This window comes from Convolutriloba macropyga, chromosome 4, assembly GCF_964194025.1.
Source record: "Convolutriloba macropyga chromosome 4, txConMacr16.3, whole genome shotgun sequence".
Lineage (NCBI taxonomy): Eukaryota > Metazoa > Xenacoelomorpha > Acoela > Convolutidae > Convolutriloba > Convolutriloba macropyga.
This window is the reverse complement of record NC_134471.1, coordinates 80,334,166-80,346,858: the sequence shown is the minus strand read 5'-3', so window position 1 is coordinate 80,346,858 and position 12,693 is coordinate 80,334,166. Positions and strand designations below refer to the sequence as shown.

At 38.3% G+C, this 12,693-nt stretch overlaps 1 protein-coding gene and 1 non-coding gene across 2 annotated transcripts in view; one reads left to right on the top strand and one right to left on the bottom strand.

Annotated features, from left to right (window-relative positions):
• LOC142337924 (integrator complex subunit 3-like) overlaps nt 1–8,270 on the top strand; it is a 180,240-nt gene extending 171,970 nt beyond the window's left edge. Inside the window, exon 20 of the mRNA XM_075387563.1 lies at nt 8,051–8,270. Within this exon, the coding sequence (XP_075243678.1) occupies nt 8,051–8,178 (128 nt within the window). The 3' untranslated portion in view covers nt 8,179–8,270. The remainder of the gene's footprint in view (nt 1–8,050) is intronic.
• Nucleotides 7,117–7,187, bottom strand: Trnag-ucc (transfer RNA glycine (anticodon UCC)). The gene has a single exon. It is a non-coding gene; the product is annotated as a tRNA-Gly (tRNA).
• Nucleotides 8,271–12,693: the final 4,423 nt, after the last annotated feature.

Below are 12,693 nucleotides of genomic sequence, written 5' to 3'. Positions count from 1 at the left end.
TTCTTTTCTCACTTTCTTTTTTCGCTCTCTTTTTCTCACTTTCTTTTCTCGCTTTCTTTTCTCAATTTCTTCTCTCACTTTCTTTTCTCAGTTTCTTTCTCGCTTTCTGTTCTCACTTTCTTTTCTCACTTTCTTTTCTCACTTTCTTTTCTCACTTTCTTTTCTCACTTTCTCTTCTCGCTTTCTTTTCTCATTTTCTTTACTCACTTTGTCTTCTCACTTTCCCTTCCTTTCTTTTTTTCACTTTCTTTTCTCACTTTTTTTCTCACTGTCTTTTCTCACTTTCTTTTCTCGCTTTCATTTCTCACTTTCTTTTCTCACGTTCTTTTTTCACTTTCTTTTCCAACTATCTTGTCACTTTCTTTTCTCACCTTGTCTTCTCAATTTTCCTTCCTCTCTTTCACTTTTTTGTCACTTTCTTTTCTCTCATTCGTTTCTCACTTTTCTCACTTTCTTTTCTCACGTTCTTTTCTCACTTTCTTTTCCAACTTTCTTGTCACTTTCTTTTCTCACTTTCTTTTCTCGCTTTCATTTCTCACTTTCTTTTCTCACGTTCTTTTTTCACTTTCTTTTCCAACTATCTTGTCACTTTCTTTTCTCACCTTGTCTTCTCACTTTTCCTCCCTCTCTTTCACTTTTTTGTCACTTTCTTTTCTCACTTTCATTTCTCACTTTCTTTTCTCACTTTCTTTTCTCGCTTTCTGTTCTCACTTTCTTTTCTCAATTTCTTTTCTCACTTTCTTTTCTCACTTTTTTTTCTCGCTTTCTGTTCTCACTTTGTCTTCTCACTTTTCCTTCCTCTTTTTCACTTTTTTGTCACTTTCTTTTCTCACATTCGTTTCTCACTTTTCTCACTTTCTTTTTTTCGCTTTCATTTCTCACTTTCTTTTCTCGCTTTCTTTTCTCACTTTCTTTTGTCACTTTCTTTTCTCGCTTTCTGTTCTCACTTTCTTTTCTCACTTTGTCTTCTCACTTTCCCTTCCTTTCTTTTTTTTCAATTTCTTTTCTCACTATCTTTTCTCACTTTCTTTTCTCACTTTCCTTTTTTACTTTCTTTTCTCACTTTTTTTTCTCACGTTCTTTTCTCACTTTATTTTCTCACTTTCTTTTCATTTTCTTTTCTCTCTTTCACTTTCTTTTCGTTTTCGTTTATCACTTTCTTTTCTCGCTTTCTTTTCTCACTTTCTTTTCTCATTTTAATTCCTCACTTTGTTCTCTCACTGTGTTTTCTCGCTTTGTTTTCTCACTCTGTCTTCTCACTTTTTTCCTTTCTTTTCTCACTTTTTTTTCTCTTTGATTTCTTCACTTTCTTTTCCTCATTCTCTTTTCACTTTTCTCTTTTCGTCGTTTTCTTCTCACTTTCTTTTCTCACTTTTTTTTCTCTTTGATTTCTTCACTTTCTTTTCCTCATTCTCTTTTCACTTTTCTCTTTTCGTCGTTTTCTTCTCACTTTCTTTTCTCACTTTGTTTTCTCACTTTCTTTTCTCACTTTGTTTTCTCACTTTCTTTTCTCAATTTCTTTTCTCTATTTGTTTTCTCACTTTCTTTTCTCCTCTTCTTTTCTCACTTTCTTTTCTCACTTTCTTCTCTCACTATTTTTCTTTCTCTTGTACCCTTTTTGCTTTCTCTTTTCTTTTTTGCATGTTATAGCTCAACTTCGCATATTTTACCGCACCTGAAACATGTAGATTAATGTATTATATGAGTTGCGCTCTGCGAACATGTAGAAGTTCGTTATCTGTACAAGTGTTAACGGTACTTAAATATGCAAGATAGCAAAGCCAATTAAGTCTTCGATCAAAAAATTGGTGTTACTTGGGGTAATATACTAAACCAAACACATCGTTAAAGTAACGTAATACCTCTGGCTGTTGAACGAGGGTCATGGCTTACAGCCTGAGCTGGTACGAAAAAAATCTCAATTTTAAACCTATTCTTTTAAATGATTTTCTTGTGATGATTTTGCGGGCCTGCTAGTTGGCGTTAAAATTTGTTGTCCCTGCTGATTGGGTGACTTATAAAATAGATTTTTGAATCCATGCCGGTACAAGTACGCTGCACTCTCAAGTTTCGTGATAAATATTTGATAACTTTTATCCGATTACAACTGGAACGTCAACATACTTCTTCAAGGTATAAAGGCTCCATCTTCATAGCGAAACGATCTCCATTTAGATCTAGTTCCTCTGATGCACAGATTTGAAGCCCTTAAGATGGAAAAATTCAATCTCAGTTTGACCCAGTTCATGATAATGCTGTAGGCTTTGTCCCACTTAGAAGCGAGTCTGTCCGCCAGTCTTCTGAGAAAAATGTTGCTCTCTCTGGCCATCATGCCGTTAACACTGAAAATTAACGGATTAAAAGCTATATGCTTTTCCTGGCAATCCTCGGAGTATTTTTTCCTCTTTTTGTCAGAGCAGCTTTCCAACATATCCTCTGGATTTCTGTTGCTGTCAGATTTTGCCTCAGTGTCTGTGACACGAATATCAAACGAGGCAGTTTCTTGCGGCCTCCAGACACATCTTATGAGAAGATCGGCTCTTAACGCTTTCTGATTCTCTGAATGTTTACGAATTACTGGCTCTTTTTGAGTGTAAGTCCATGCAAGGCACGATACGTCTCTCAATAAATCTCTAATTTCATTATGCCTTTGTGTAATCAGGCCTCCTTTTTTGCAGATTAGGGCATGCTGAACATGGAAATCTTTACCACAGCCGTCACATTTCACAGGGAGATTTGTTAGGGATAAACCGTATCTTAGCGCCATGGAATCGTGGAATTCGTTCTTCGACAAAACAAAATTGTCTCTCTCTGACACTTTTCTGTTAACCAACAAGAGTTTCCCCGTTTTGAAATTCCGCTCCATTTTTTTTCTCTCTGATGTGCATGCTTGTTCTAACAAACCCTTATATGTGTTACTCTGGTGGGACTCGTTCTCCAGCTGGAAATTTTGTTTGCTGCTGCGAACGTGAGTTTTGTGTTCCTCGATGTCCAATGTCGTTCCATTCAAAATAGAATCCGAAATCAGTGAAGATGTTTTCTTGGACATTTCAAACTGCTCACTCGCTTTTACCACTGGGTCTGGAATACTTATCTTCCATTCTTAGCAGACAAACTGAACAGGCTACGTTGAGTTTTACTCACATTATAAATGTTAGTTATGGTTGATATGAACTGGTTTTTATTGAATCTTCTAGTGGTTCAAAAATTCATCGCAACCTGGGACAACTCTCATCAGAAAATTCCATTCGGCCTGGACTGATTTAGTGAACACCGAGAAACTCTCATGAGGGCCGAAATTGGCTACAGCGCTCAAAAATTGAATCTTAGCCTGCCAGTTTTTGACTTTTTCTTGATTAAATTCTTTCATGGTAGTTTCATTGCCAATGAAGCCTCCAAGATAACGTTTTCCAGTTACAATTTTCAAACCGCTTTGCTCAAAGCAACGCTTCGCTTCATCAACGTGGTCGGGATGAACAATAAGGAAGCTCTTTTTTGGCTCAGGGTAGTATCCATACTTCGGCCCCTCATCAACTACTTGTTGCAGCCACTGTTTTAAGTCATTGAACTTTCCGCAAGCCGCGCCATCATCTGCATAAAAACTTTGTTTATGTTTCGTCGGTTTGTGCAAATTTTTGATTAAGGGCAATAGAGCAACATCATAAAAGAGCATTAAAAGAGGGTCGCCTTGAGTTGTCCCTTCTTCGCTGCGGATAAAGACGTCAGTATTGCTCAGCACAAGTTTAGAGCTTTCCTGGTAACTATTGTACAGAAAAGTGGAAGCTCCTGGCCAAAGGGTTCTAGCGTTTAGAAGTGCGGAAGTTCTGTTTATATAATTGAATGCTTTTTTTGCATCAAATAGCAACAGACCAAAACCATTGGAGGACTTTTTCTCAAACAAATCTCGAAGTCCATGAATCGATCCCTCAACTCCACATCACACTCCACCCGCAAGTTGTTCTGATCCAAACGCATACGCCAAGTCATCACCAGTTAGGTCCGCTATTGCTTTTCCGAGTAATCTTCGCAAAGTTTCACCAATGCCGATTGGTCTGACTCCTGGTTAATGCAATAAGTCGACATCTAATGCAATAAGTCGACATGAGAACAAGGCTTTGATTATACGCCACAATGTCTCTCAATCTGGAGCTTTCGAGGCCAAACCTGATTAGCGCATCAAACCAGTGGTTGGCGTCTGATCCAGAGGGTCCTGAACTACCGAAAAGTTTTCGGGCTTGTTTTTCAATTGTACTGCTTGTTATATTCAATTTTTCTAGAGGAGGAAGTTCTGATATGTTGAATGTCTCTTCGAATAATGATGAGGCTTTCGGGTGCTTTTCTTGCAGAATTTTGGCTACCGTTCTTCCGTCTATTAAATCAGAAGGCCTAAGAACACTCGTTTCATTTTTATCTGCAAGGAACCTTGTTGCACTTTTGATGATCCCTTCTTGAACCATTTTCGCAAACGCTCGGAGTTTCTCCTCGGGGTCACTCTTTTGAGTTCTCGCAGCTTTGCTCGAGAATTGAGAGCATCTCTTATAAGACTGAACAAGAGATTGAAATTTTTCCACCGAGCACTCCATCCTATTTTCAATTGTTATTTTTACATCTTGGGAGTGTCTCACTTTGTTGTCTCTGTGGAGTATGAGAGCCGAAAAAACCAGAAGTCGCTCTGATGGAATATTTGATTTCAGAAACATTTCAAGTTCGCAGTTTAGCAACTCGACATGTTGTTTAGCAATTTCTCCCGTCGGCAATCTGTAAAATTTGCATCTGCGTGTGCAAACAGTATTCCATCTATCTTCCCAAAGCACTTCGTTCTCATGAGGCACGCTGTTATTTGTGTTTTTGAGTGGAAATAATTCTTTCATCAAAGATTCTTTCTCTGCATTTGATAAAAATATTATCTGCATGAATTTTGTCACCTAGATTAAGCCTCGCTAAATCTTGTGTTAAACCACTAGAAGACTCAAATCTAAATTGCGCGGGATTCTCACGCATTTTGTATCAAGTCGTTTACCTCATCGGTCATAACTGGATGCTGCTTGAGTTGTTCTACCAACTGCAGATAAATCCAAACTGAATAAGAGTCAAAAGTGGTGTCTTATTTTCTATTCCAATTCACATAATGCACTCTTGGTCGATTGTTTTCGTGGCCAATAACTTTTGCTTCGTATATGTTTTTACTGTGACCAGGAATCCATATTTCAGTGTTCTTATGGACGAAATACTCATCGTGTATTTCTTGGTTTTCAATATCACTGAACTCCGCGGATTAGAAACCAGTCTGGATCTCTTCTGTTGTATCAAGCTGATTAGCTTGCTCAGAACTAAAGGTTTTTTGCATGGTAAACAATAATTGGACGCAAAAACAGTGAATAAATAAGCGATTTCCGGTTTCAATCGAATTTGATTGGGTGTTCGTTCATTTATCTCGATTCGTGTCTATCGTGAAACCATAGTCTCTGCAGTTTAAATGGCAAGAGCCGCAAGCAAAACTAACTTTTTTTTGGTATTTTTTTGTTTTTTCTTTTCCGACTTGTGAATGAAAAACGCAATTTGGGGAATAATTAGACAATTGTTTTCACAGGCAAACCGGCCCAGAAAATTTGGGGGGACAGCCACCACAGGAAGTTTACTTGGGGGGTGGGGGATGGGACAAAAGTCGTGACTCCTGACGAATGAAGTCTATGGCAACCGCTGCAACCAATACGTAAAAAGTATTAGAAACGAACGGTCTCACCGGAGAACTGATATCAGGATCTTCGTCTAGCCCAAATCGATTCCACGTGCACTCCACAAATAAATAATCAGGACGCAAAAACAGGGGGGGGGGGGCAAAAAGTCTTTATATCGAGCTCAATATTCGATAACTTTCTCCTTTTAGCTGCTTAATTTGCTTAACAACCTAACAACGCACGTGCACATCTTAAAAATCCACGTGCACATCTCTAATGCTTATTGGTTATGATAGCAGCCCCTGTAGCCTCTCTCCAAGAAACAGAAGTATGTTCAACTACGAAATACCATCAAATTAAATCGGACTTAAAAAATGTTTTTGTACACAAATCTTTTTTTTTCAATATCTTCTATTCTTTCAATCCCAATCATGCTTATTGGAATCAACGGCGGCTATTTTCCGGCAATCTGCCGGGTATGTTTTAGTTTTAATTTGGTTTGCTAAGCTGGAACAGCCGTTGGCTGTGATTTTATATTTTAAAGGATTTCGATCTTTAGGGGAATCTGTGTTCAAAATTTCACTTTAAGAACAAGATTAACACATCAGATTTTTGACTGACTCAATAACTGTCCTTTGAGTGACTCCAGTTTTTACAGTAACCCCTTATCAAAATACTTTGTACAGATTTTTTCGACTCGAAAAGGAGTATTGGTGTTATGCACGTTTTTCGTTCTAGCTGAAGCAAGTTTTTTCATGACTTGAACTCATAATAGTCCCTCCTCCCAATTCAAACTACAGACTACCTACTTATCCCCTCACCCACCTGCCCCAATAATTGCCTAGTGGTCGTTAAAATGTAACTTCCTGGTTTGCACTCATTAGCACTAACAAACTTTTACTAGCTTCATAAAAGACCCGGATAGACAAAACTAAATAGATCCAAGTTCAGTTATTTTCAAATTGCCGACGTAAAATTAAATTTGGTATCAGGAATCGGAACCATTTAAACAGCTGTGAAGGCTTCTATGACAGCACTTCACCAACAATGCTTGGAGATGCTAGTCTGAGTGAAATATCTCAAGTTTAGGTTTTGTTTACGGTTATGTTACTTTCATTTGATTTCCGATTTTAAAGCGCCAGCAGAACTCTGATCAATACTAAAATCAGAAATTGGAAACTTATTTGGCGCAATGATTGAGTGCTCAAAACATTTTTGCGGTTTTTGGAAATTAAATGTTGCAAGAGGAGTTGCAGCGTGCAGGAACCCATGTCAAGATCTTGGAAAGTTTGCTATGCTATCACTGCACCTACGATGCTTGAATTTAATGAGCCTAATGGCCAAAATGCTGACGTCTAAAAGTCACTCTATTCCCAATTTACTGACGAAAAGTTAGAATCTGAAAAGTGATAATAGATTAATAAGTAATAATAATAATTGCATCGTACGGGAATCGAACCCATGTCAACAGCTTGGAAGGCTGCTATGCTACCACTACACCAACGATGCTTGGTAAACGTCGAAGTTAAGCCAAATGTTTTAATTTTTTATAAAGCTGGCTCTGAAATGATTTGAGCTCCAGCTACACTATCCAATACCACTTTTTTGGGTGCATATCATTTGCAGCCCCTAGACGCACGCGCCATATTATTACATAATTTACTATGTAATTGCACGTGCTCTGTAACTACGAAAAAATCCTATAATTGTTTAATTGTTAGTTATATAGCGCGTTACTATGTAAAGTAGCACGTATGCCTGGGGGGGGGGGGGGTGTAGAAGTAGAAGTTATATGCCCACTAATTTGGGAGGCGGAGGGGACAGAATAGATCCAGTTTTTCTCTGTCTAGAATTTTGATTGGCTTTAAATTCATTGTTCTATTCTCTTGAAGCTGTTTTGCGTATGCCACGGTAAGGTGGTAAGGTTAAATAAGTCTCAGCACCTTGTTTAACTGTACTGTCCTCTCTGATTGTTATATTGGTTACGCTGATGTAATAAGTAATGCTTAAGTGACTCTGCTTGAAGTCACTGAGAACTTCTGGCGTTTATAGAGAACCGCGAAGCAGTTCGTGATATTATTAATAAGAAAAAGGGCAGCTGAGATCTAGGCCTAATGTAGGCCTAATGCTGTTCCGCTGCGATTACGCAGGAACCACAATTATTAAGGCAGAATTTCGAAAATGACGAAAGTCAACGAAATTCAACTTCTGGCTAAGTAGCAACTTCTGGCATTTTGACTTCTGACACTGCAGACTTTCGGCATTTTAAAATGTGCACGTGAGTGTTCTAATGTCTGTGCTTCAAAAATTGTTGGTAGCATATTAAACAGGCGAAATTAATTCCCGTGATTTCTTTTTACAAAATGCTTTAGGAGGGGGTGCCAGTGGGGGTCGGAGCAGTGGTGGATCCTCCTCATCCAGGACCAGAGGAAGTTCCAGCAGCCAGCATCGAAACAAGTCAAATGACAACAGCTCTACTGATTCGGAATCATCCGAGTAGTCTATATGGTCTATAGTTCCTGTTGTTGATTTGCCAGCCTTTTCCAATTGCAAGATTATCGGGTCTTCATCATTATCCCCCCATAAAATTATCCCCCCTAAGTATGGTGTATTTACAATGATAGTAGGGCATATATTTTATCTGATCAGTAAGTGGACTGACGGGGAGGGAGGGGGGGGGGGGTCGGGTTATAATGGGAAAGACCCAGATTATCATGTGTGAGGTGTAAAACGAACTATCGGCTGACTGCCGCGAAAAGCTCAATGAGTAATTCTTCCTTCATAGCAGATCACCTTTTGAAGTTCTCGGGAGCCAAGAATCACTATTTTAAGTTGAAGTTACAGAATGCTACGACATGTGGGGGGGGGGGGGGTCACAAATTCATTAAGCGTGGTGGTGGTGTGAATGAAGTGTTTTATTTGAACAAATTGGTATAATGCTATGAAGGGAATGAGCGTCTTGTTTGTAGCAAAAACTCGTTTTCAAACTCTAAATTAAAAACTTTGTTTGTATTCTGATGTTGATATTGTTTCGATTGAAATTGTCCTATAATTAAAATCTTTACTTCAGAAAATGAACTACTTGCGATTTATAGAGATGTGAAAAGAAACTGAGCAAAGCCCTTTCTTGAGATACAACAGCACTTAATCGTCAAAATTTCAAAGCTCGGAAGATTTTTTTGGAGAGATCTAGGTTGTGGATAAGAAACGAAATGTCAGAAGTAACCTAGTTTGCGCGCTTTTTTTCCGTAAACGTCATTGTGTAGCAGCGGAAATACTGTATGTACTTCTCCAACCAATCAGAGACTGAGAAGACACTATTCTCTTATATGAAGCGCATGCTGCACTAACTCTAGTCAGTCTGTTAGTTTAGATACACCATGTGTATACACTTGACTCCATTGCTATACTGTATTACCACCGTATTCAAAGAAGTTTATCTGTGTGTTATTGAGTCGGTTAATCTTAGAGATATAGGTAAGCCTACTTCGCGCGCAGAAATAAGTAGCCCTAACTCTTTATAGCTTACGGCTGTAAAAGGAGTCCAACTTGGGTCTGCGAGTATAAAAAATAGGTCAGTGAGAGCAACTCAACCGACGTTATCCGGTTTATGTTTTATGTCTTTAATTAATTAAATAAAATCAAGAAGTAATGTATAGCATTGTGAACACAGGTTGTAATCATTTTACTTGAATAAACCCTTCAAATCAAACGCCAGAACTTGCAATTTATCCGTTAAAAATTGCTATCGAATGGAAGACAAGATTTAATTGATATTTTTGTTTTACCTTTAAAAGCATTAATACCAGTAACTTTTAACAGGTTGTAGATTTTTGATTTTATTGTGTTTCAGTTAAGGGTAAAAATAAATATTTGTTGGTATTGAGTGTTGATCGAATTGAGAATTTTACACAATTTGGCATAGTTTGTCATAAAGGACGTATGCCAGGTTTTTGTACGCACCACCGACAGCGGCGTCAGTAAAGCAAGATGACCAGCTTGGTTCCCTAAAGTCAGATTGTAGCAGCACAATCGCACATGATCAAAATTAAAGGAAAACGGATCACCTGCACAACGATTAGACGCATGTTTTCAATACTCGTATATCTATGTACATCGTTTCAATGATAACTTAGTGAGCTTTCTGTCGTAAATAGAATACTTGTTTTTTTAATTAGATCAAATGCTTGAGATGGTAGTGAGGTATAAATTTCTGTACGTTTGATAATAGCCGCCGTCAGCCTCTCAAACAGCTATTATTTAGGCGCTCTCCTTTTTTACAATTCAAAGAATTTGAATTGTTTTGAAGCGCTGTTTAAGCGCTTTTTTTAAGATCTGTTCACACATTTTCTTGATTCAAGTTGAAGCAGAGATTTTGGTCACGCCGAAACAGGAAGTGTAGCGAAAAAACGATTGGCGGCGTAAAATTTTTTTGCTCTAATTTTGAACAAAAATTAGGTGTTTGAACAAAATTTCGCTTTCTCTCAATCCATCCATAGTTCATTCTAGGCCTAGTTTTTTGTTTGACTGAAATTTTCAATTCTTGCTAGGGGTTTTTTGTTCACATGCGGTATTTTGACATTGATTTTCTGTTTAATTGCTCTCAAACGATGTTTGTAGCAACTATATTAGTCCTGTCCGGTCTTTTTACGACTCGAAGAGGAGTATTGAGATTCTACAGGTTTTTTTAAGCAGAAACCAAGTTTGTTCATGACTTCTTTGTCTTCTTTCTGTTCGAGCATTTACCTTCATTTTTGATTGTTGACTTCTGTTTTCGAACATTGGACTTTAACAGTAGCTTCGTTTGTAATGCATAGTAATTAGGAACTGCTGGTTCCAGGTGAAGAGGTCATTTTGAGATTTTTTGTTCCTATATAAGTCACCCCTAATCATCTAAACAACACCGCCGCACAACCCCCCCCCCCCCCCCCCCCCCAACAACCTATCTACCCCCCACACCACCACCTATCTACCCCCCCCCCCCACCACCACCTATCTATCCCCCCAACAGCTAACTTCCACCCCCCCCAGATTACCCCCACCTACCCCTACCCCCTCCCTTCACATAGCTACCCCCCCCCCCCCAACTACCCCAGCACTACCCACCTCCCCAACCTATCTACCCACCTACATACCCCCCCACCACCTACCTACCCCCCCGCCCCAACTTACCCCCCAAACTACCCCCTCCTTTCACCTAACTACCCCCTCCAACTACCACAGCACTACCCACCTCCCCAACCTATCTACCCACCCACCCCACCTAGCTCCCCCTCACCTAAAAAAATGTCGGCATTTTTAAAACACTTTAATGTGGTTTGCAGGGGTACTTTTGTTTTTTTGTCTATTTTGATGTTCTGATTTCGGTAAGGTTAGGTTAGAGATTAGAATGCACGACGATTCAAGTCGTTTCCGGTATTCTACCCGCTATGTTTTTTTTATGCGATTTTTCGCTTGATCGATTTTTCATCTGACGCTTTTGAATTTTCGTCCTCAAAAACGGGATAAACAGGTAGCGCCCAGCGGGCATTAAGTTCTCTTAAAGCCTTTCAGCTCTGTTTCAGCTCAAACTGTTTTGGAGACTTGAACTTATGGTGTGAAGGGCGGTTCTTAGAGGTTGAAGACACCCCAACTGTTGACCCTCCCAATTGCCCCCACCCCCCCCCCCCCCACCACCACGTTGTTGCCCCCCAACCCACTGTTGCGCACCCCCGCCTTTCCCATCAGCCCCCCGGTTACAGCCCCCCAGACACAGGGGCCAGAAAACGTCCTTAAGGATTTGATAATAAGTTACTGAAGAATTTTTTGCCATGGATTAGTTTTCAATTTTGAATATGACAAATTTTAGCTTTTTTTAAAAAAAAAAATTTGCATTTTTTTAAAGTTTTTTTGAATTTTTTTCAGTTTTTTGATTTTTGGAGCCTCAAGGGCCGAAGAACCTCCTCTAGGGTTTGACAATAGGTTACTGTATATTTTCGAATTGTAATGGAATGCTTTTCAAGTTTTCAACACCAAAAAAGCAAATTTCTTTTTACGAAATTTGCTGTTTTACAATTTTTTTTATAATTATTGTCTTTATTCAGGTTTTTCAGCCTAACAGAAAAGCTCCGTTGGGGCTTGATAAAAAACTACTGGAAACATTTTTTGATCATGGATTAGTTTTCAACTTTTATTATCACAATTTTTAGCAGTTTTTCATGCAACCTCAATTTTTTTCGAAGTTTGTTTCGTCACTTCTTAGGTTTGTACAGCCTCAATTTTTCGTCACTTCTTAGGTTTGTACAGCCTCAAGAGCCACATAACCTCCTGTAAGGTTTGATAATAGATTGGCAAAAAGTTTACTGTCCATTGGATGGTTTTCAACACTTTAGCATCACGAATTTTAGCAGTTTTTGATAAAACTTGCATTTTTTCAGTTATGTTTACCTTTAATGTCATTACTCAAGTTTGTCCTCTCACAAGGGCCAGAAAACTTCCTTGAGGGTTTGATAATAAAGTAGTAAAAAAATTTTTTTTGATCATGAATAGCTTTCAACTTTTTAACATCACAAGTTTAAGCAATATTTTGAGAAAACTTGAAGTTTTTTTCATTTTTTTTTGAAAATTTTGTCATTTCTTAGGTTTCTCCAGCCTCAAGAGCCAAGCAACCTCCTATTGGGTTTTGTTATACGTCTTTCTTAGCTTCTAGATGTAATGGGATGTTTTTCAAAATTTTAATATCAGCAATTTTTAGAAAATGTTTGCAAATTTTTTAAAGTTTTTTTGAATCTTTGAGTTTTTGTTATTTTTTTCTGGCACCAGGGTCCTAGGGATCTTGTCCAAGGTTTGATAATTAGCTGTCGCATATATTTTAGAATTAATGGAATGTGTATCAATTTTTTAATGACTCCAGCTTTAGCAGTTTTTTGATAAATTTGATTTTTTGATTTTTTTTCAAAATTTTTGACTTTTTTTCCGAGTTTAACGATCATTACTGGCTAACGAGGCTTTTCTAGTCTTGCAGATAGGTTACTCG